Consider the following 21,345-nt stretch of genomic DNA (forward strand, 5'->3'; position numbering starts at 1 on the left):
TAGATGGACCTTTGGTCTTTCCCAGTATGGCACTACTTATGTACTTATGTACATTTTTTATATGGCGTCTAAATCTGAACAGGAAAGAAGGTCATTTCGAAAAATACTATGGACATTCTGTATTTTGGACGTTTTGTGATATGGAAGGGTTTTTTTGGTCCCAGTGCAAAATGTCCCAAATTAAGCTATTAGGATGTAGGAGGAGCCAGCATTTTTAGTAGACTGGTCTCCCCTATCCCCACCATGACCAGGTCCTAATTCGGACCCCCCATCCCCAAGTGGGTCCCCGAGCCTACCCTGGTGGTCCAAGGGTCATCAGGTAAAAGTGCAAGAAAGTAGGGGTGGACCCAGAAATTTCATCAGCCGAAGGTCAGTAGAAGCAACTTTATTCAGCACCATACATGTATATGACCCACATGTGTGGTGCTGAATAAAGTTGCTTCTACTGACCTTCAGCTGATGAGATTTTGTGGTCCACTTCTACTTTCTTGGACTTTTATTTGAACTATACCTTTACCTTTTGGTTGTTTTTTGTTATTAGGGGTCATCAGGGAAGGAGCAATGCCCACTCGCTCTTGCCCATCGGTGAACTCACTCTGCACGTGATCCAACTCTTCCAACCAGCCCCAACAAGTGGGCAGCTCCCCCATTCCTATCCTCCTTTCTCCCACTCCCTCCCTCTACCCCCCCTGAGCAGCCCCTAACCTGTACCCCTGCCACCCCCAGTAGGCCCCCTGGTCTACCTTTCACCCCCTCCCCCAGGGAATATTGCTGTATAGTGATTCTACATCCATTGTGACCCGATGAGCATCTGATGGTAGTTGCTTGATGTGTTCAGAAAGTCTGTTGTGTCTTGTATGAAGCTGTCTTGTGCACTAAGGGTTGAAGAATATCTGGACTTCTAGATGGGATTCTTAAACCCTTAGTGCACAGGACAGCTTCATACAAGACACCGCAGACATTCTGAACAAATTAAAAACAAACGTCAAGCAGCTTCTACTGGGTGCTTTAATAGTCACAATGGATGTGGAATCAGTATACAGCAGCAACATTCCCCATGCAGATGGCATAGCTGCATGTGATAAATTCCTAAAAATATTCACACTAGGACTACCAATACTTGCTGGAAGCGACTACAAAATTAATCAAATTTTTTCTAACTCACAACTATTTCCATTTTAATAACTACATCTGTCTGCAAATCCTGGGCACTGCCAAGGGGACCAGGATGGCACTAGTATGCAGACCTCTTCATAACAGAACTGGAAGAGACATTTTTAACACATCGGACAAAACCCCTGAAATACTACCAGTATATTGATGATATTTTTATGATTTGGATTGAGGGAGAAGAGACTCTCAAAGAATTTTACAGTGGTAGAGGCTCAATTTACATAGACATAACATTAAACATTCCAGTGCCAATCAGGATATCACCTCTGTGGGACAGCACTTTGCAAAAAAACAGATCGCTGCATCAGTGATCTTATGGTGAGACTACTAAAAGGAAATTTTAAGACAATGCAGAAATGTAAGACCTTTGAAGTCAAAATGATGAAATGTTTTGACCCCCACTAGACAGGACTTAACAAAGATCTGGGTTTCTATCCCACTATAAACTGTAAAATTATACTGCTTTGTCACTCTTATCAGCTATCCCATCTCTCCCTTTCTCTTACCCACCCAGCTCTCCCTGTTTCTCACCTAACCCACCCCACCCTATTCCTGTGAGACTGTCATTGGAATGCTTTTATGTTTCATATGTATATTCAGGTATTTGTCAACATTTGCTCAATAACAAAGGTATGTCACTTTTTTTGGTTTCTACTTATTACCTTCTCCAAGCTGAAAAGCCCTAACCTCTTTAGCCTTTCCTCATATGAGACTTGCTCCATCCCCTTAATCATTTTCTAGACCACTCTTTGAGCAAAAAATGCCCATGAAGATGGTTTACATTAAAAGTAAAAACATAATCAACTGAAGGGAGGGCGGGGGGAGGAGGTGTCTAGGGATAAAAGAAGAAAATGATTTGATGTATGTGGACGGATTACAAGTTGTCTGTTGTATTAGTAAGGTTATTTGCTGGACATTATGTATATATGTTTCATATAATACGTCAATAAACAGATTTAAACAAAAACATAATCAACTATGTTATCAAAAACAAAAAAGAAATGACCCCCTATCCTGAAACAGGACCATGTAAAACCTAAAACAATGCCCATCAAGAGGGTGTACGTTAAAAATAACCTAATCAAATAACATCGAGAACAAAATAAGAAACCTCATCTGCCCCTAACCAAGATGACATGAAAGAAACAGAATATAACTGAAACACAATAGAAACCTGCAAAGAATCCCGCCTGCACCCCCACCCCACCGCAATGACTTAAAACACTTCCGTTCAGTCCTGGAATCACTCAGAAACCTGCTGGGGAAGGTAGGTTTTTAAAGTCTTCTTTGATTTGTGTTTGCAGGCTTCTGTTTTGAATTTTAAAGGCAGGGTGTTCCACAGTGAAGGGGCAGCAGTGCAAACCAATGCCGTATGTTGTCAAATTTAACTTTGGATGGTGCAGAAACACTAAGCAATGCAGCTGGTGAAGAATGCCAAGTATGAATAGGAACATAGGTTCAATGTAGCAAGTAAAAAGAGTGCCCTAGATTAAGACCTGATGAGCCAAAAACAGAATTTTAAACTTAGGGGTCCTTTTACTAAGGTGCGGTAAGCACTAATGCGCGCTTACGGCAGCCAGAAATGCCTTACCGCGGGACACATTCAGGTGCCCCATGATAATTTGGGGATGTGTATGTGTTACCCATGCATTAAAATAGGTGGAGGTAGGGGCTCGCATGTTAAAGGCAAAATTAACATGTGGCCATTAATAGTGTAAATAGAAAAATAGGCCATTTTACCCCTACAGGAAAAAATGGCCTTTGCGCACGAGATTGGCCGGTGTAAAGACGCGCAAATGCCTGGCTATTAAAAGTGGAATGGAGGAGTAGCCTAAAGGCTAGTGCAGCGGCCTGAGAACCGGGGTTGGTTCAGGCTCTGTTCTCCTAAGTGCCTATTTCTGCACAAAGGGACACTTTTTTTTTTCTTTTTTTCAAAGTTTGAACAGTTTTTATTCAGGATTAAAAAATACAAAACAATACAGCAGATATCTGAACAATAGTACAAGACACAGTAAAACAGAGGATGCCTAATAACCAAGGATAGAACAGTGAACAAGCGCTTGTGACATCCCTTTCGTACGCCATATCCAGAGTGGAAACTTAGTCCTTTGGGTTCTGCAGAAGCCTCCTTTTTAGCCACTCTGGAAGGCCTCCTTGAAAGATCTTATGCTAAAGATAGTGTTCTTGGTGGCTGTTGCATTGGGATCCCTTTCTCTGCTTTTCGGCGGCAGCTTTGTCTCTGTGTACTGTTCCTTCCTTTATTCCGAAAGTGGTATCATCATTTCATCTCAACCAATCTGTGGACCTTCCATCTTTTTGCAGAGAGGACGCTCAGTATTCTCTCTTGAAGCTTCTCGATGTTCATAGAGTCCTCATTAGATATCTGGAAGTCATGAATGAGTTTTGCAATTCGGACAGGCTGTGCTTTTTGGTAAACAGAGGCATGGCTGCATGATTGCCAAGCCCACAATTGTTAGATGGCTGAAGGAGACTATTGCGTCAGCTTATTTACTTGTGGGAAAGCAGGCTTATTCTACGAGGTGGATATTTGCAAGGCGGCGATGTGGTTGACGCTGCATACTTTTGCCAAACACTACAGGGTGGTCATTGTGGTGTACTCAGAAGCCAGTTTTGGAGCTTTGGTCTTTAGGGCGGCGGCACCAGGATCCTACCCACTCTAGGGATTGCTTTTAAACATCCCATACATTCTGGAGTAGTGGGAAGCTACGCAATGGAAAAATTAGGTCTTAGATGATAATTTTCTTTCCATTAATCCTTCCCATTATTCCAGAGGCCCACCTGAGTTTTCTGAAATATTTAGTCAGTTCGACATAATGACTGTCACCTTGCGTGGTGCTTCCTGTATGTCTCTTCTCTGCAAGTTGTCCAGAGATGAGAGAGGTCCACACATGTTTTCTCATGTGTTTAGTTAGGTTAGCGAGTTGTTTAAGGTTGTTGTGTTTATTCTGAGTATTATCCCTACTTCTTGTCTACATAAATACTTAGGAGCTGGACTTGATGCCTAGAGAAAGATGTCCCAGCTCAGTTTTCAGTTCTCTATCTCCACCTGCTGGTTGATGGACACAACTATCCCACAGGTTCTTGAATACTGAAAGGACTAATGGAAAGAAAATTATCAGGTAAGACCTAATTTCTCCTTGCTGTTCAACATGTAACATTATTTGCATATTAATAAATGTAGCTCATTAAATGTAGACCATTTGAAACCTAAAAAATGCCTGTGATTTCCTCTTGGACTGCTGCTGTTGATGTGGAATTGCCCTCTGTTGAACAGGAGAATAGAGCTGCAGTGGAGAGGGTCCCAGGCATTGTTTTCTTTGCTGTGACAAGTTTTGCTGTAAAATAAAGAAAATGTGAGGGCTCTTTTGAAACTAATTACTGCACACAGTGGAGAAGTTTTAAAAGAGCTGGAATAAAGGAGAGTACAGATATCCTACAGATTTGAAAGACTAAGCACAGTGCTCACACAGTACTTACGAAACCAGTGAAATGGACAACCTTGAGTTGTTGCTGTTGGCCCATGATGGATGGCTTTTTGGTTTTGTTTCACAGAATGTGCTGAAGGAGCTGGAAAGAAGGAAAACGGAGCTAAGTGGCGTCACAGAGAGCAGTGCAGCACTACAGAGCTTGGTGGAGGGCAGTGAAGCTGTTCTGGAAGAGAAACTCTGCATCCTTAATGCAGGCTGGAGCAGAGTTCGCACATGGACAGAGGACTGGTGCAACACACTCCTGGTGAGCCTGTACAGTGCAACTTGGCTTTCATTAATATCTGATTGAAATGTCATTTGAAACATTTATATCTGTGGGTCACAGGTTTCTCATTTTAACCTATAGTTGACATAATTTATAATTGATATGATGATCATTACTCCCATTAAGAAGTAGGATTAGAATTATGCTGTCTGGAGGAGGTCCTTTGTGGACTGGAAAATAGAATTGGGAGGAGGCAAGTGGAGAGGTTTGGTTCACTTGGTTATGGGTATTGGTTAGTTAGGTAGTCTTTTTAATTCAGCACTTCAGTTGAAAAAGTGACTTGCTACAAAGATGGGAATCATGAAGTTTTGTAGGTTATGTTGAAATGTATTATTGTGCATTCCATATGTTCATAATGGGGACATTTGGGAAAAAGAAACATCTAAAAGATTTATTAAAAAATTGAAAAAATCAATAGGCATAGAAAAATCAAAGATCCAAATTGAAAAAACAGAATTCGTGATGTTCCTATTGGTTTTAATTATGTTGAATTGCTGGAATTTTATAAGCAGCCATGGCTAGTATTTCCTAGACATTTTGGACATTCCGGCCAATTATGATCACCTTAACAAAGTGGGAAAATCCTCTGCCTTCTGTGAAATAATTAGAAGCTGTCAAGTTAATGCTTTTAAAATTTGCAGGAGAGTGCTAGGCTGCTTGTAAAAGGTGACAAGCAGACATCAACTTTAAGCTCATTATATTTTGTCCTTTCCTCAGTGAAAATTAAAATGTTAACCCATTGTTCTAATAACTCCTTTTATTAGAGTAATTTTCTAGCAGGATGCCTATAAAAATTCTCAAAAACACAATTGGCTATGTCCCTTTAAATAGATTCCTAAAATAACCCCCAATAAGGCACAAATTCTTTTGTACAAATGTATACCTTCTCTAAAGGGGATATTTTTGTAAAGCTTTTACCTGTTTTACTCAAACGTTTTTATAAAATTGTACAACCATTTTACATGTGAAATATGTGCATGGAAATTGTGCATTGATGTGGGCAGAGTTAGGATGTATGCACATATTATAAAATAGGTTTGTACACATTTACACTGTCTCAGACATGAGTAAATTTGTGTATATTGGGGCTAGATTTGCGAGCGCTGTTTTAAAAATAAGTTCCTTTTTGTACTTTTCACATATGCATCCTGTTATATACATATTTTTTAAAATACCTGTCTACGTGACAACTCTGCCCAAGCTATGCCTCCAGGAGTCCCAGCAAGCAGATAGTATGAAAGAATGCACAGTATTTTGGTGCACCTATGTTTTATGCAGGTGTACCTCCATGCAGTTTTATAAACATCATTTTCTGCATGCAAAATATACTTCTTGCATGAAAGATGCTTTATTAAATTACCCCCACGAGCTTAGTTTCAACAGTAGGGCCACCATCTAACTTTGTGGCTTCTTATCCATTCAAAGCAGGCTTGTCCAACCTACAACCCGTGGGCCAAAATCCAGCCCACCAAGAGCTTTTTGGTACCTGGCCCTCACTGATTCCCTTGTGCGACTTGGTTGTCTTGCACCTTAAGCCACACAGTGCTGGAAGTTCGGGTTGGTCTCATAGTTTCAAGTCTCACAAAACTTGAAACTAACCCAAACTTCCAGCACCACGTGTCTCAAGCTTGCAGACAGCTGAGTCTTGTGAAGGAAGCAGAATCCCACTGAACTTTCACCACTGGAACCAGGTAAGGGGAAGAAGACTGGGTGATAAAGCTGTGGAAGGGGGGAGGGGGGATGGAGGCAGGAATGGAAGCTATGCTGCTGCAACACTTTTGTGGTGTATCAATCCTTGGAAATAAATAAATGACTGTGGGTCTTTTAGTGTTTGCTAGTGCTCATATCCCGGTCTCTCTGCTTCTTCCTGTCTCTGATTCTTGCCTCTACTAAAGCACAGCTGGTTTTTTGTGTGTTACAAGCAGATCCTGTGCTGATAGCTTTTGGAGTATTTGGTTCTTGTAAAGTATGTCTCCATGTCTTGCCTTTTATTTTCCTTTACACGTTTGGATCAAAATGAAAGATATGCATAGGCACTAGGACACCTCTGTTCCCTATTCCCTGCATTTTAAGTGTTTCTGCAGTACTAGAATGAGCTAAATAAGAAGGGCACTACTGATTAATACTGATTTAATAATGTAAAAAAATGCAAAAAAATACATTTTTTAATATTAGTTTTGGCAGATATTTTAAATTGATTTTTTTGGTTCATATGAATCATATTAAAAGCCTCGGGCCTCATATTCAGCTGGCCCAGCCAACATATAAAGTTAACTGCATATAAATCTGATTGGAAGTAAGGAAGAGGTTGGGAATTACAGACCTGTCAGTCTGACCTCGGTGGTGAGTAAGCTAATGGAAATGCTTCTGAAAAGGAGGATTGTGACATTTCTTGAACTACATGGAATGCGAGACCCAAGGCAGCATGGCTTCACTAGTGGCAGTTGTGTCAGACGAATCTGACTGTCTTCTTCGACTGGGTGATGTGATATACTTGGATTTCAGCAAAGCCTTTGATACAGTTCTGCACAGGCGACTGATAAATAAATTGAGTTCCCTCGGTGCGGGACCTAGAGTAACGGATTGGGTAAAAAATTGGTTGAATGGCAGGAGACAGAGGGTGGTGGTAAATGGAGCTTGCTCTGAAGAAAAGGAGGTCATCAGTGGAGTACCGCAGGGATCGGTCCTAGGGCTGGCTATTTTTAACATCTTTGAGAGCGATATTGCGGAAGGGCTGTCTGGTAAGGTTTGTCTCTTTGCGGATGATACTAAACTCTGCAACAGGGTGGACACCCTGGAGGGTGTGAATGACATGAGGAAGGACCTAGCGAAGCTAGAGGAATGGACCGATATTTGGCAACTAAGGTTTAATCCCAAAAAATGCAGGGTCATGCACTTGGGTCGCAAAACTCCGAGGGAACGGTACAGTATAGGGGGTGTAGTGCTTCAGTGTGCGAAGGAAGAGCGGGTCTTGGGGGTGATTGTGTCTGACGACCTTAAAGCTTTCAAACAGAAAAAGCTACGGCCAAAGCCAGAAGGATGCTTGGGTGCATAAAGAGAGGCATGACCAGCAGGAAAAAGGTGGTGATAGTGCTGTTGTATAAGTCTGGTGAGGCCTCATTTGGAGTACTACGTGCAGTTCTGGAGACCGCACCTAAGGAAAGATATAAACAGGATGGAGTCGGTCCAGAGGGCGGCTACGAAATTAGTAAGCGGTCTTGAATGCAAAGATTATAGGGACAGGCTTATGAACCTCAACATGAATGCACTGGGAGAGAGGAGACATGATATTAATGTTTAAATATCTCACGGGCATTTATGTACAGGAAGAGAGCCTTTTTCAAATGAAGGAGAGCTCTGGAATGAGGGGCATACGACAAAGTTAAGAGGGAATAGGCTTAGGAGTAACCTAAGGAAGTATTATTTCACAGAAAGGGTGGGGGAGAGTGGAATGGCCTCCCGGTGGAGGTGGTGGAGTCCAGCACAGTTCCAGAATTTAAAAAGGCATGGGATAAGCATGTGAGATCGCTTAGGAACAGGAAGAATTTAGGGGTTACAGAGGATGGGCAGACTGGATGGGTCATATGGCCTTTATCTGCCATCATGTTTCTATGGTGACCACTGTTGTTTGCTGATTTACCAATTATAAAGAGAGAGAGACAGACCGACAATGAGTGTTTTCTGAGAGTGCGTAAGTATGCACTTGTTTTGGCCCTCTAATGTTACAAAATATAAAATGTGACCCCCGATAGAAAAAGGTTGGACAAGCCTGATTTAAAGTTAGTTCTCCGAGGACAAGCAGGCTGCTTGTTCTCACTGATGGGTGACGTCCACGGCAGCCCCTCCAATCGGAAACTTCACTAGCAAAGGCCTTTGCTAGTCCTCGCGCGCCCATGCGCACCGCGCATGCGCGGCCGTCTTCCCGCCCGAACCGGCTCGTGTTCGTCAGTCTTCTTTTGTCCGCGCTCGGTACGGTCGTGTTTCGCCGTTCGTGCCCCGGAAAGTTGACCTCGCGCGTCGTTTTCGACTCGTTCTTTAAAAAGAAAATAATAAAGAGAAGAGTGTTTCGGGAGGAGACCTTTTGGTTTTTTCCCTTCCCGTATTTCGAGTCTTATGCCCCGGTAAGTTTTCTTTCGTCATCGGGGTAGGCCCTAGTTAGGCCTCGGTCGAAGTTTTCTTCTCCCTATTTTTGTGGTGCCATTTTCCCCATTTCGAGTTTTGATCTCGCCGGCGTGATTTTTCCGCCCATGACATCGAAGTCTCCCAGCGGCTTCAAGAAGTGCACCCAGTGCGCCCAGGTAATCTCGCTCACTGACAGGAACGCGTCGTGTCTTCAGTGTCTGGGGGCTGGGCACCGCCCTCAGGCCTGTAGTCTGTGTTCCCTTTTACAAAAGCGGACTCAGGTAGCGAGGTTAGCCCAGTGGAACATCTTGTTCTTGGGCTCTTCGTCGGCATCGGCACCGGGGGTATCGAGTGCATCGACGTCGTCAGCGCCTGGACCTTCATCCTCGCCCCCGATTGCATCGAGTGCATCGAGGCATCGGCCCTCTGCATCGAGGCGACATCGGAAGGCTGCGTCGGCGTTGGTGGTGTCGAGACCTCCTCATCTGCTGATGTCGTCGGACGGTGGTGCTTCGTCTGGAGTGCAGGTGAGGGCTGTCCATTCCCCTGCTGGTGGCGGTGAGCCTTCGGGTGGGTCTCCCCCTACCCTGAGGGTTCCTGCGGTACAGTCCCCCCCGAGACCGACCCTCTTCGGTCTCGGCCCCGAGGAAGAGACGGCTGGATTCTACGTCCTCCTCGTCGGTGCCGGGAAGCGCCGGTGACGTGCTTCGCTCCAAAAAAACGAAGAAGCATCGACACCGGTCCCCTTCCCGTGTCGGCACCGAGAGCTCTGGGTCGCCGAGGGAGTCGGCACCCAGCAGGCATCGGCACCGAGAGGACCGCTCACCCTCTGTCCAAGAGGTGTCGATGCGCTCCACTCTGGACAGCCCGGAACAGCCTCCACGCCTGGAACAGACTCTGACATCGACGCCTGCATCGACTTCCATGCCTTTTTCTGCAGCCACTCTGAACGAGAGTCTCCGGGCCGTTCTCTCAGAGATCCTGGGAGAGCTGTTGCGCCCTACCCCTCCGGTACCGGGGGTGCTTGCGCCTCCGGTACTGTTGAGTGAGGCGCCGGCTGGCCCATTGTCCGGGGTGAGGTCTCCGGCATCGGTAGCGTGCGTACGACTGCGGCCGCCTCCCAGGAAGGCTCCCCGACTACGTCGGCGGAGGGAGCTTCGCCGGTGCGGGCGAGGGAGTCTACCTCTCGACGCTCCCACCTTGGCCGTGGTTCCACGGAGTCGAGCCGGGCACGGTTGCAGACACAGGTTCGTGAACTTGTGTCTGACACCGATGGTGAGGCCTCGTGGGAAGAAGAGGAAGACATCAGATATTTCTCTGACGAGGAGTCTGAGGGTCTTCCTTCTGATCCCACTCCCTCTCCTGAAAGGCAGCTTTCTCCTCCTGAGAGCCTGTCTTTCGCTTCCTTTGTCCGGGAGATGTCTACGGCCATCCCCTTCCCGGTGGTTGTGGAGGACGAGCCCAGGGCTGAAATGTTTGAGCTCCTGGACTATCCTTCTCCACCTAAGGAAGCGTCCACAGTACCCATGCATCATGTCCTCAAAAAGACATTGCTGGCGAACTGGACCAAACCATTAACTAATCCCCACATTCCCAAGAAGATCGAGTCCCAGTACCGGATCCATGGGGACCCAGAGCTGATGCGCACTCAGTTGCCTCACGACTCTGGAGTTGTGGATTTGGCCCTAAAGAAGGCCAAGAGTTCTAGGGAGCATGCTTCGGCGCCCCCGGGCAAGGACTCTAGAACCTTGGACTCCTTTGGGAGGAAGGCCTACCATTCTTCTATGCTCGTGGCCAAAATTCAGTCCTACCAGCTCTACACGAGCATACACATGTGGAACAATGTGTGGCAGTTGGCGGGCTTGGTGGATAAGCTCCCCCCTGAGCAAGCCAAGCCGTTTCAGGAGGTGGTCAGGCAGCTGAAGGCGTGCAGAAAATTCCTGGCCAGAGGGGTGTATGACACCTTTGATGTTGCGTCCAGGGCCGCTGCTCAAGGTGTGGTGATGCGCAGACTCTCATGGCTGCGTGCCTCCGACCTGGAGAATAGAATCCAGCAGCGGATTGCGGACTCGCCTTGCCGTGCGGATAATATTTTTGGAGAGAAAGTCGAACAGGTGGTAGAGCAGCTCCACCAGCGGGACACCGCATTCGACAAGTTCTCCCGCCGGCAGCCTTCAGCCTCTACCTCTACAGGTAGAAGATTTTTTGGGGGAAGGAAGACTGTTCCCTACTCTTCTGGCAAGCGTAGGTACAATCCTCCTTCTCGACAGCCTGCGGCCCAGGCTAAGCCCCAGCGCGCTCGCTCTCGTCAGCAGCGTGCGCCTCAGCAAGGCCCCTCGGCTTCCCAGCAAAAGCAAGGGACGAGCTTTTGACTGGCTCCAGCAGAGCATAGCCGACATCCAAGTGTCAGTGCCGGGCGACCTACCAGTCGGGGGGAGGTTGAAAGCTTTTCACCAAAGGTGGCCTCTCATAACCTCCGATCAGTGGGTTCTCCAAATAGTCCGGCAAGGATACACCCTCAATTTGGCCTCAAAACCTCCAAATTGTCCTCCGGGAGCTCAATCTTACAGCTTCCAACACAAGCAGGTACTTGCAGAGGAACTCTCCGCCCTTCTCAGCGCCAATGCGGTTGAGCCCGTGCCATCCGGGCAAGAAGGGCTGGGATTCTATTCCAGGTACTTCCTTGTGGAAAAGAAAACAGGGGGGATGCGTCCCATCCTAGACCTAAGGGCCCTGAACAAATATCTGGTCAAAGAAAAGTTCAGGATGCTTTCCCTGGGCACCCTTCTCCCCATGATTCAGGAAAACGATTGGCTATGCTCTCTGGACTTGAAGGACGCCTACACGCACATCCCGATACTGCCAGCTCACAGACAGTATCTGCGATTTCAGCTGGGCACACGTCACTTCCAGTACTGTGTGCTACCCTTTGGGCTCGCCTCACAAAGTGCTTGGCTGTAGTAGCAGCGGCACTTCGCAGACTGGGGGTACACGTGTTCCCATATCTCGACGATTGGCTGGTGAAGAACACATCCGAGGCAGGAGCCCTGCAGTCCATGCAGATGACTATTCGCCTCCTGTAGCTACTGGGGTTTGTGATAAATTACCCAAAGTCCCATCTTCTCCCAGTGCAGAAACTCGAATTCATAGGAGCTCTGCTGGATTCTCGGACGGCTCGCGCCTATCTCCCAGAGGCGAGAGCCAACAACTTGTTGTCCCTCGTCTCGCGGGTGCGAGCGTCCCAGCAGATCACAGCTCGGCAGATGTTGAGATTGCTGGGCCACATGGCCTCCACAGTTCATGTGACTCCCATGGCCCGCCTTCACATGAGATCTGCTCAATGGACCCTAGCTTCCCAGTGGTTTCAGGCTGCTGGGGATCTAGAAGACGTGATCCACCTGTCCGCGAGTTTTCTCGAATCCCTGTATTGGTGGACAATTTGGTCCAATTTGACTCTGGGACGTCCTTTCCAAATTCCTCAGCCACAAAAAGTGCTGACCACGGATGCGTCTCTCCTGGGATGGGGAGCTCATGTCGATGGGCTTCACACCCAAGGAAGCTGGTCCCTCCAGGAACGCGATCTACAGATCAGTCTTCTGGAGTTACGAGCGATCTGGAACGCTCTGAAGGCTTTCAGAGATCGGCTGTCCCACCAAATTATCCAAATTCAGACAGACAACCAGGTTGCCATGTACTACGTCAACAAGCAGGGGGGCACCGGATCTCGCCCCCTGTGTCAGGAGGCCGTCAGCATGTGGCTCTGGGCTCGCCGTCACGGCATGGTGCTCCAAGCCACATATCTGGCAGGCGTAAACAACAGTCTGGCCGACAGGTTGAGCAGGATTATGCAACCTCACGAGTGGTCGCTCAATTCCCGTGTAGTGCGACAGATCTTCCAGGTGTGGGGCACCCCCTTGGTAGATCTCTTCGCACCTCGAGCCAACCACAAAGTCCCTCAGTTCTGTTCCAGGCTTCAGGCCCACGGCAGAGTGGCATCGGATGCCTTCCTCCTGGACTGGGGGGAGGGTCTGCTGTATGCTTATCCTCCCATACCTCTGGTGGGGAAGACTTTGTTGAAACTCAAGCAAGACCGAGGCACCATGATTCTGATTGCTCCTTTTTGGCCGCGTCAGATCTGGTTCCCTCTTCTTCTGGAGTTGTCCTCCGAAGAACCGTGGAGATTGGAGTGTTTTCCGACCCTCATCACGCAGGACGAAGGGGCGCTTCTGCATCCCAACCTCCGGTCCCTGGCTCTCACGGCCTGGATGTTGAGAGCGTAGACTTTGCCTCTTTGGGTCTGTCAGAGGGTGTCTCCCGCATCTTGCTTGCTTCCAGGAAAGATTCCACTAAGAGGAGTTACTTCTTTCTATGGAGGAGGTTTGCCGTCTGGTGTGACAGCAAGGCCCTAGATCCTCGCTCTTGTCCTACACAGGCCCTGCTTGAATACCTTCTGCACTTGTCTGAGTCTGGTCTCAAGACCAACTCTGTAAGGGTTCACCTTAGTGCAATCAGTGCATACCATTACCATGTGGAAGGTAAGCCGATCTCAGGACAGCCTTTAGTTGTTCGCTTCATGAGAGGTTTGCTTTTGTCAAAGCCCCCTGTCAAGCCTCCTACAGTGTCATGGGATCTCAATGTCGTTCTCACCTAGCTGATGAAACCTCCTTTTGAGCCACTGAATTCCTGCCATCTGAAGTACTTGACCTGGAAGGTCATTTTCTTGGTGGCAGTTACTTCAGCTCGTAGAGTCAGTGAGCTTCAGGCCCTGGTAGCCCAGGCCCCTTACACCAAATTTCATCATAACAGAGTAGTCCTCCGCACTCACCCTAAGTTCTTGCCAAAGGTGGTGTCGGAGTTCCATCTGAACCAGTCAATTGTCTTGCCAACATTCTTTCCCCGTCCTCATTCCTGCCCTGCTGAACGTCAGCTGCACACATTGGACTGCAAGAGAGCATTGGCCTTCTATCTGGAGCGGACACAGCCCAACAGACAGTCCGCCCAATTGTTTGTTTCTTTTGATCCCAACAGGAGGGGAGTGGCTGTGGGAAAACGCACCATATCCAATTGGCTAGCAGATTGCATTTCCTTCACTTATGCCCAGGCCGGGCTGGCTCTTGAGGGTCATGTCACGGCTCATAATGTTAGAGCCATGGCAGCGTCGGTAGCCCACTTGAAGTCAGCCACTATTGAAGAGATTTGCAAAGCTGCGACGTGGTCATCTGTCCACACATTCACATCTCATTACTGCCTGCAGCAGGATACCCGACGCGACAGTCGGTTCGGGCAGTCAGTGCTTCAGAATCTGTTCGGGGTTTAGAATCCAACTCCACCCCCCTAGGCCCATGTTTGTTCTGTTCCAGGCTGCACTCTCAGTTAGTTGGTAAATTTTTTAGGTCAATCTCAGTTATGTCCTCGCCGTTGCGAGGCCCAATTGACCATGGTTGTTGTTTTGAGTGAGCCTGGGGGCTAGGGATACCCCATCAGTGAGAACAAGCAGCCTGCTTGTCCTCGGAGAAAGCGAATGCTACATACCTGTAGAAGGTATTCTCCGAGGACAGCAGGCTGATTGTTCTCACAAACCCGCCCGCCTCCCCTTTGGAGTTGTGTCTTCCCTTGCTTGTCTTGCTACATATGGGACTGACGAACACGAGCCGGTTCGGGCGGGAAGACGGCCGCGCATGTGCGGTGCGCATGGGCGCGCGAGGACTAGCAAAGGCCTTTGCTAGTGAAGTTTCCGATTGGAGGGGGTACCGTGGACGTCACCCATCAGTGAGAACAATCAGCCTGCTGTCCTCGGAGAATACCTTCTACAGGTATGTAGCATTCGCTATTTGCTAATTCACCTGTTGCCACTTGACTTTTAGCAACTGAATTCCGGTACTGCACATATATGTTTTTTGCTTGCCTTGCTGTGCCCCAAACCATGCCCCTTAAATGTACGACTTTCAGCTTTTCCTCAGAATTCTATATAGCACGACCAAAATTGTGCACGCAAATACAGTCATATTCTGAATTTACACATGGAATTTAATTACCTTAAGCTAATCAGCTCCAATAATTGCCAGTTAACAAGCAATTATTGACACTGGCATTAATTAGAATTTATGCACGCACAACTTAAGTGTATTCTGTGAAGTGGGTTACGTAAATTCTAATGCACGCTGCCAAAAAAGGGTCATAGCCATGGTTATGGAATGGATGGGTTGTGGGCATTCTGAAAATGTATTTGCAGGGTTATAGAATACACCTGCTCCATGCCTAACTTAAGCGCTGTTATTTACACCAAGGTTTACTTGGCATAAGTGGACACGCCTAGAGTTAGGCACAGGCATGGTGCTAGGCGAATTCTATAAACCCACTAGGTATATTCTATAAACCAAATTTGTTTGGCCCTGATTTTTCAGGCATGCCTAGCCATCCGCTTGGGGTTACCCCCTGGCACTTAGAGGGTCTATCCCCAGCACAGCTCAGGTCCACCTGCACCTGCCGCCTGTGCTATACTCTACCACCCTCCTCCCACTGACTGGGTCCCAACCATCTCTGGGTGAGTCTCCCACTCTCCAATTGTCCCCAGTGATCTCTAAGTTACTGGATCCACACTTCCATTGGTCCCACAGTTCCTAGAAAGCACTCACAGACCCCACACACAGACCACCAGGATTCTTTATTAGTCCAGACAGGCAGAGGCAACAAACTAAATTGTTTATTATCTTAAAAATTGAACAAGGGACAAAAAATATTCAATCAGCAAACAATAACACAGGTAACTGAAATATGGATCAATTATAATACTAACTAAACATTTGTTTACTTTCTAGAAAGTACATGGGGAGATCAGAACATATATCTGCTCACTAGTTATCAAATATAACTGTTTTGCAAGGCTTCCGCAAAGAGCTTTCTCTCTTGTCCTGGGCTGAAACTGGGGCAAAAGCTAGTATAATCCAAATTAAAAGAGCGCCTGGGCCAAGCAGAGCCCAGAACAAGTTTCAAAAATAGCTGGTTACATCACTATAGGCATTCCCTTTATGTGCTAACTTAAGGGGGTCTTTTACTAAAGCTTAGTTCGAGTTATCTGCAGCAGGACCCATAGGAATAAAATGGGCCCTGCTATAGATAACTCGAGCTAAGCTTTAGTAAAAGACCCTCTAAAAGAAGGAACTGTCGTCATTCCTCTGTAACAGTTTCAAACATAAACATATACCATTTGCTGGCCAAACTAGAGAAGTACACTTCAAGAACTATTCAAAACACACTGTTCTGTCAGAGGTGCCATATATAAAATCTAGTCCTTTAAACGGTATACATATAAACATCACCAAATTATTTATTTTTAATGAAAAAAGTAATACAGTTCAGGTAGCCATCACTGGCATAAGTGCCTTTGCCTATCAGCTTTTGAAACATTTTTTTAACTCCAAAGATAGGTAAGCACTGGAAATAGTTAACCATTGAGGTAGTGGAATCTCTCTAGAGCTGATTGGACAGGTGTCAGTTATGAAATGATTCAGGTACAATGGGTCCTGCCTGAAACCATGCAGATATACTGGATATCTTCCTGAGATGGCTTCTACTGCTGTGCATGGTGGTGGGCAAAGGGTCCGTGTGCCCAATTAGGTTGATAAAGTGAGTACAGGGAGCCATTATAGTGATGTACCAATTGCAATGGTGGAATTTAGCTTTATTTTAATCCGGAGGCTTAGGACTTATTCTAGAGGTGCACTTAGAGAGCCCTTATACACCTTTTCCCCTTCCTTCTCATTCTTGTGTGCAGAATCATCAGAGGCAGATGGAGATTTTTGATGAGAATGTTGCTCACATAAGTACGTGGCTGTACCAAGCTGAAACCCTGTTAGATGAGATTCAGAAAAAGCCTGCAAGCAAAAAAGAGGAGACAGTGCAGGTAAAAATACTGTTCCTTCAAATCTCAGCTAATTATTTCTTCTTCATTAGGCAAGTCTATTTACATTTAGTTTGACTGTTTGATTTTTGCCTTGTGTTTGGTCCCTCAGCGTCTGTTGTCTGAGCTGGATGATGTCACTATCCGAGTAGAAAATGTTCGGGATCAAGCTGTTATCCTAATGAAAAGTCGAGGGACATCTTGCCATCAACTTGTGGAACCCAAACTAGCAGAACTGAACCGAAATTTTGAAAAGGTGTCACAGCACATCAAAGTCGCTAAAGTGAGTGGAAAGGGGCACTGAAACAAGGGCTATGCATTAGAACAATTGCTGACCTTACAGAATGATTTTTCTGATGCATTCATGCACAGTTCTAGACACGTTATCAAACTCAAGGGTCTTAGACTTAAGACCTAAGCGATTTAACAGGCTCCTGGCCTGTTTGGGGCTAACAGCTAATTTTCAGTGGCATTTAACCTGTTAGTATGCTGAAAATAATCGGTTAACGCCAAACTAAAAACCGGCTATTTTAGAGGCTTGGGGGGGGGGGGGGGGGGGCAGGGGCAGAGTCAGCATGTGGCTCCTTCCACCCTATCTAGCCAGTTTAAACTCCTGCCTGCCTTTCCCAACTGTCAGCCTCTTCCATCCCAACTCTTTTTGCAGTTTTAGTCCCACCTCACCTTCTCCAGAGGCTACCAGTGCTGTCTCTTGAACTGCTCTTCTGTTTTCTTCTGGCACCATTTATGCATTTTTCAGTGAGTTTGAACCACACAGTGATTTATTTATTTAAATTTAGCTCATACCTTTTTCAGTAGTAGCTCAAGGTGAGTTACATTCAGGTACACTGGATATTTCCCCGTCCCTGGAAGGCTTACAATCTAAGTTTGTATATGAGGCAATGGAGGGTTAAGTGACTTGCCCAAGACCACAAGGAGCAGCAGTGGGATTTGAACCAGGATTCACTGGTTGTCAGCCTGGTGCTCTAACCGCTAAGCCACTCCTCTTATGGAACTCTTCCAGTATTCTCAGTATCTTGAGTGAGCCTATATGCTGCCTGGCTCCAACTTACTGAGTGTGGTGGTGTACCACAAGAAAACAGAAGAGCTATTCCAGAGTAGGGAGTTGCATGGGGACAGAAAATCAACCCGTCCCTGCCCATCCCCGCTGGAATCTAACCCATCCCCATTCATTCCCTTAGGGAATCTAACCCATCCCCGTCTGTTCCCGCAGGGAATCTAACCAGTCTCCACCCAGTCCCCACCCAGTCTTGCAAGAATTTAATGGTACATTAAAAAAATTCCTGTTTGGCTCTCTGTCTCTCTCTGGGTTTGAGCCGCAGCACTGCAGGCAAGAAAGGAACGGAAGTTGGAACACTCTGGTGCGCACATGTAAGACTTCTCTGATTCAGTGGCACTGTGTGCTAAGAGATCGCCACATGCACGTGCCAGTAGGTCAGGTGACATCTGATGCCCGTGCCTATGTCAGAGCTGAGGTCTGTTCATCAGCCCAGGAGCAGAGAGGATTAATAGTAACATTTTAAATGACAGCAGATTAAAAACCGGAACGGTCCATCCAGTCTGCACAATAGTCACAATCATTATGAATTCATGATTAAATCAACCATGAATGTGATATTATATACTTGATTATGGTCTTTCTGTGGCATTTCTGGGACATAGACCATAGAAGTCCGCCTGGCCCTATCCTTGTTCCAACTGCTGGAGTGGCCCTCGAAGCCCACTCCAGCCTATTCATCTTCTCATTTGCGGGAAACAGACTGTAAAAGTCTGCCAGCACTGTCCTCATGTTCCAGCCAACTGAAGTTGCTGTTTAAGCCCTTTCCAGCCCGTCCTAAACCAGATTGCCATATATGAGACACAGACCATACAGGTCTCCCGGTATCGACCCTAGTTCATCACAGCCAGTCGCCATCTAAATGTCACTCGACACATCCACAAACATGCAGCCATTTAAGTTTAGGTTTTTTTTTTTTATAACTTCCATTTTCTAATTAGAGATCCTGTGTGTTTATCCCATGCCTTTTTGAATTTCATCACCATTTGTATCTCTACCACCTCCTTAATGGAGACTTTCCGCAGCTGTGCAGTTAAAGTGAGGAGGAGGAGGAGGAGGAGGAGACAGCACTCAAAGAACTTGGTACTTGGTAGGTGAGAGGCTGGCGCAAGTGCAGCATACACTTCCACGGGAAACCTGAAGGAACTTCTTCTGTTCCCAGGAGATCCCCACAGAACTGCTTCCGTCCCCGTGGGTTTCCCGCGAACCCCGTTCCCGTGCAGGTCTCTATTCCAGAGGTATTGCTGACAAAGCCTCTAAAGAAGGTGAGGGGATAATGTAGGCCAGTGCTTCTCAACCGAGTCTTCAGGGCACACCCAGCCAGTCAGATTTTCAGGATACCCACAATAAATATGCATGAGATATATTTGCATGCACTGACTCCTTGGTATGCAAATCTATCTTAAGCATATTCACTGTGGATATCATGAAAACCTGACTTGCTGGGTGTATCCCAAAGACCAGGTTAAGAAGCACTGGTTTAAGCCAGGGAAGAGAGCTAGGGAGCTGCACTTGGGGTTGGTTGGCGCAACCTCTGGAGGACACTGTTGGAAATGCAAGATGGCAGCACTTTGTGCTACTGCTGATATTGTAATCCTTTATGTTTTCTGACAGATCCCCCGAGGATTGTTATAGATATGAAATATTTACTTGCAAGATGGTGGTGTTTTACTTGATAAGTACAGAAGTATTGCTACACTGGGACAGACCCAAGGTCTATCAAGCCCAGCATCCTGTTTCCAACAGTGGCCAATCCAGGTCACAAATACCTGGCAAGGTCTCGAAAAGGTTTCATACATTTTATGCTGCTTATCCCAGAAATAAGCAGTGGATTTTCCCCAAGTCAATTTAATAATGGTCTATGGAATTTGCCTTTAGGAAGCCGTCCAGACCTTTTTAAAACTCAGCTAAGCTAACCGCCTTTACCACATTCTCTGGCAACGAACTCCAGAGTTTAATTGCACGTTGAGTGAAGAAACATTTTCTCTGATTCGTATTAAATTTACTACTTTGTAGCTTAATCACATGCCCCCTAGTTCTAGTATTTTTGGAAAGAGTAAACAAGCGATTCACGTCTACCCGTTCCACTCCACTCATTATTTTATAGACACCTATCATATCTCCCCTCAGCCGTCTCTTCTCCAAGCTGAAGAGCCCTAGACGCTTCAGCCTTTCCTCGTAGGGAAGTCGTCCCATATCCTTTATCATTTTCGTCGCCCTTGATTTACACATTTCTTGTCATGAATATTTGGAGAATGGGTAGTACATTTTAACATTACGGGCCTGATATTTAGCCTGTGGCTGTAAGCAGGTTGTAAGCCACTCACAGCCATGGGCTGAAATAACCCTAGATATTCAATGCTGGGCAGGTCCAGCTTCCAGCACTGAATATGTACAGTCACCTGGAAGTTAACTGGTTACCGGCCAATATTCAGCCCTGTGCTAGTTAATTTGGCAAATAAAGTAAGGATTGGCATACTTAGCTGGTTAGCTCAAACTCCGCCCCTACATTTCCCCTAACCTATCTGGTTAGAGAATGGCTAGTTAGGCGCTACCTAGTTAACTGTCATTGAATATTGGCGGATGGGGTTTTACTGGAGACGAGAGGCTCTTGTCAAGCTCTACATTACTGAATAACTGAAAAACTTTTTAAGCCACTGAAATGATGATGGTTCTGCTCTTCTTCATGTTGTTGGGGAAGGAGCTAAAACTGCAGTTTCAGGGTAAGGGTTGCTTAAGAGAGGGGTTAATTTATGCATGACAAAAGAAAACAGAGTAGCTCTGCTAGAGGTAGTGCTGGCAGCCAACTTCTGAGGAAAGTGAGGGGGAGATTAAGAGATGGGGGTGAGAGTTGGGTTGGAGGGGAACAGGGTGGTCAAATGGGAATTGAATTGTTCAGATGGGAGGCGGACAGAGGGAGAGTTGAGATGGGCTGGGGGGGGCAGGGGTAGTTTGTGAGGAGTAGACATTGTTATATCTATGCCAGTTATATGAGTAGCCAAACTACATTACTACTACTACTACTTAACATTTCTAGAGCGCTACTAGGGTTACGCTGCGCTGTACAATTTAACAAAGAGAGACAGTCCCTGCTCAAAGAGCTTACAATCTAATAGACAAGTGAACGGTCGGTCCGATAGGGGCAGTCAAATTGGGGCAGTCTGGATTCACTAAGGAGGGGGGGGGGGGAGTCTTGACCTTGAAGTAACCACTAGAAAAAAAATCTCCAAAGTTGTTCCTCTTAAAAAATGATGAACATCACTATACTGTAATAACAGAATAAATAAAACAATACTTGTGC

At 46.4% G+C, this 21,345-nt stretch overlaps 1 protein-coding gene across 7 annotated transcripts in view; it reads left to right on the top strand.

The window, feature by feature from the left end:
* LOC115465822 (utrophin-like) overlaps positions 1-21,345 on the top strand; it is a 1,296,369-nt gene that overhangs the window by 411,953 nt on the left and 863,071 nt on the right. For all 7 annotated transcript variants that reach the window (XM_030196568.1, XM_030196575.1, XM_030196573.1 and 4 more), the window contains 3 exons: positions 4,747-4,926; positions 16,844-16,972; positions 17,082-17,252. In XM_030196568.1, coding sequence (XP_030052428.1) covers positions 4,747-4,926; positions 16,844-16,972; positions 17,082-17,252 — 480 coding nt within the window. The remainder of the gene's footprint in view (positions 1-4,746; positions 4,927-16,843; positions 16,973-17,081; positions 17,253-21,345) is intronic.

The sequence above is a fragment of the Microcaecilia unicolor genome, chromosome 3 (assembly GCF_901765095.1).
Source record: "Microcaecilia unicolor chromosome 3, aMicUni1.1, whole genome shotgun sequence".
In the NCBI taxonomy this organism is placed as follows: Eukaryota; Metazoa; Chordata; class Amphibia; order Gymnophiona; family Siphonopidae; genus Microcaecilia; species Microcaecilia unicolor.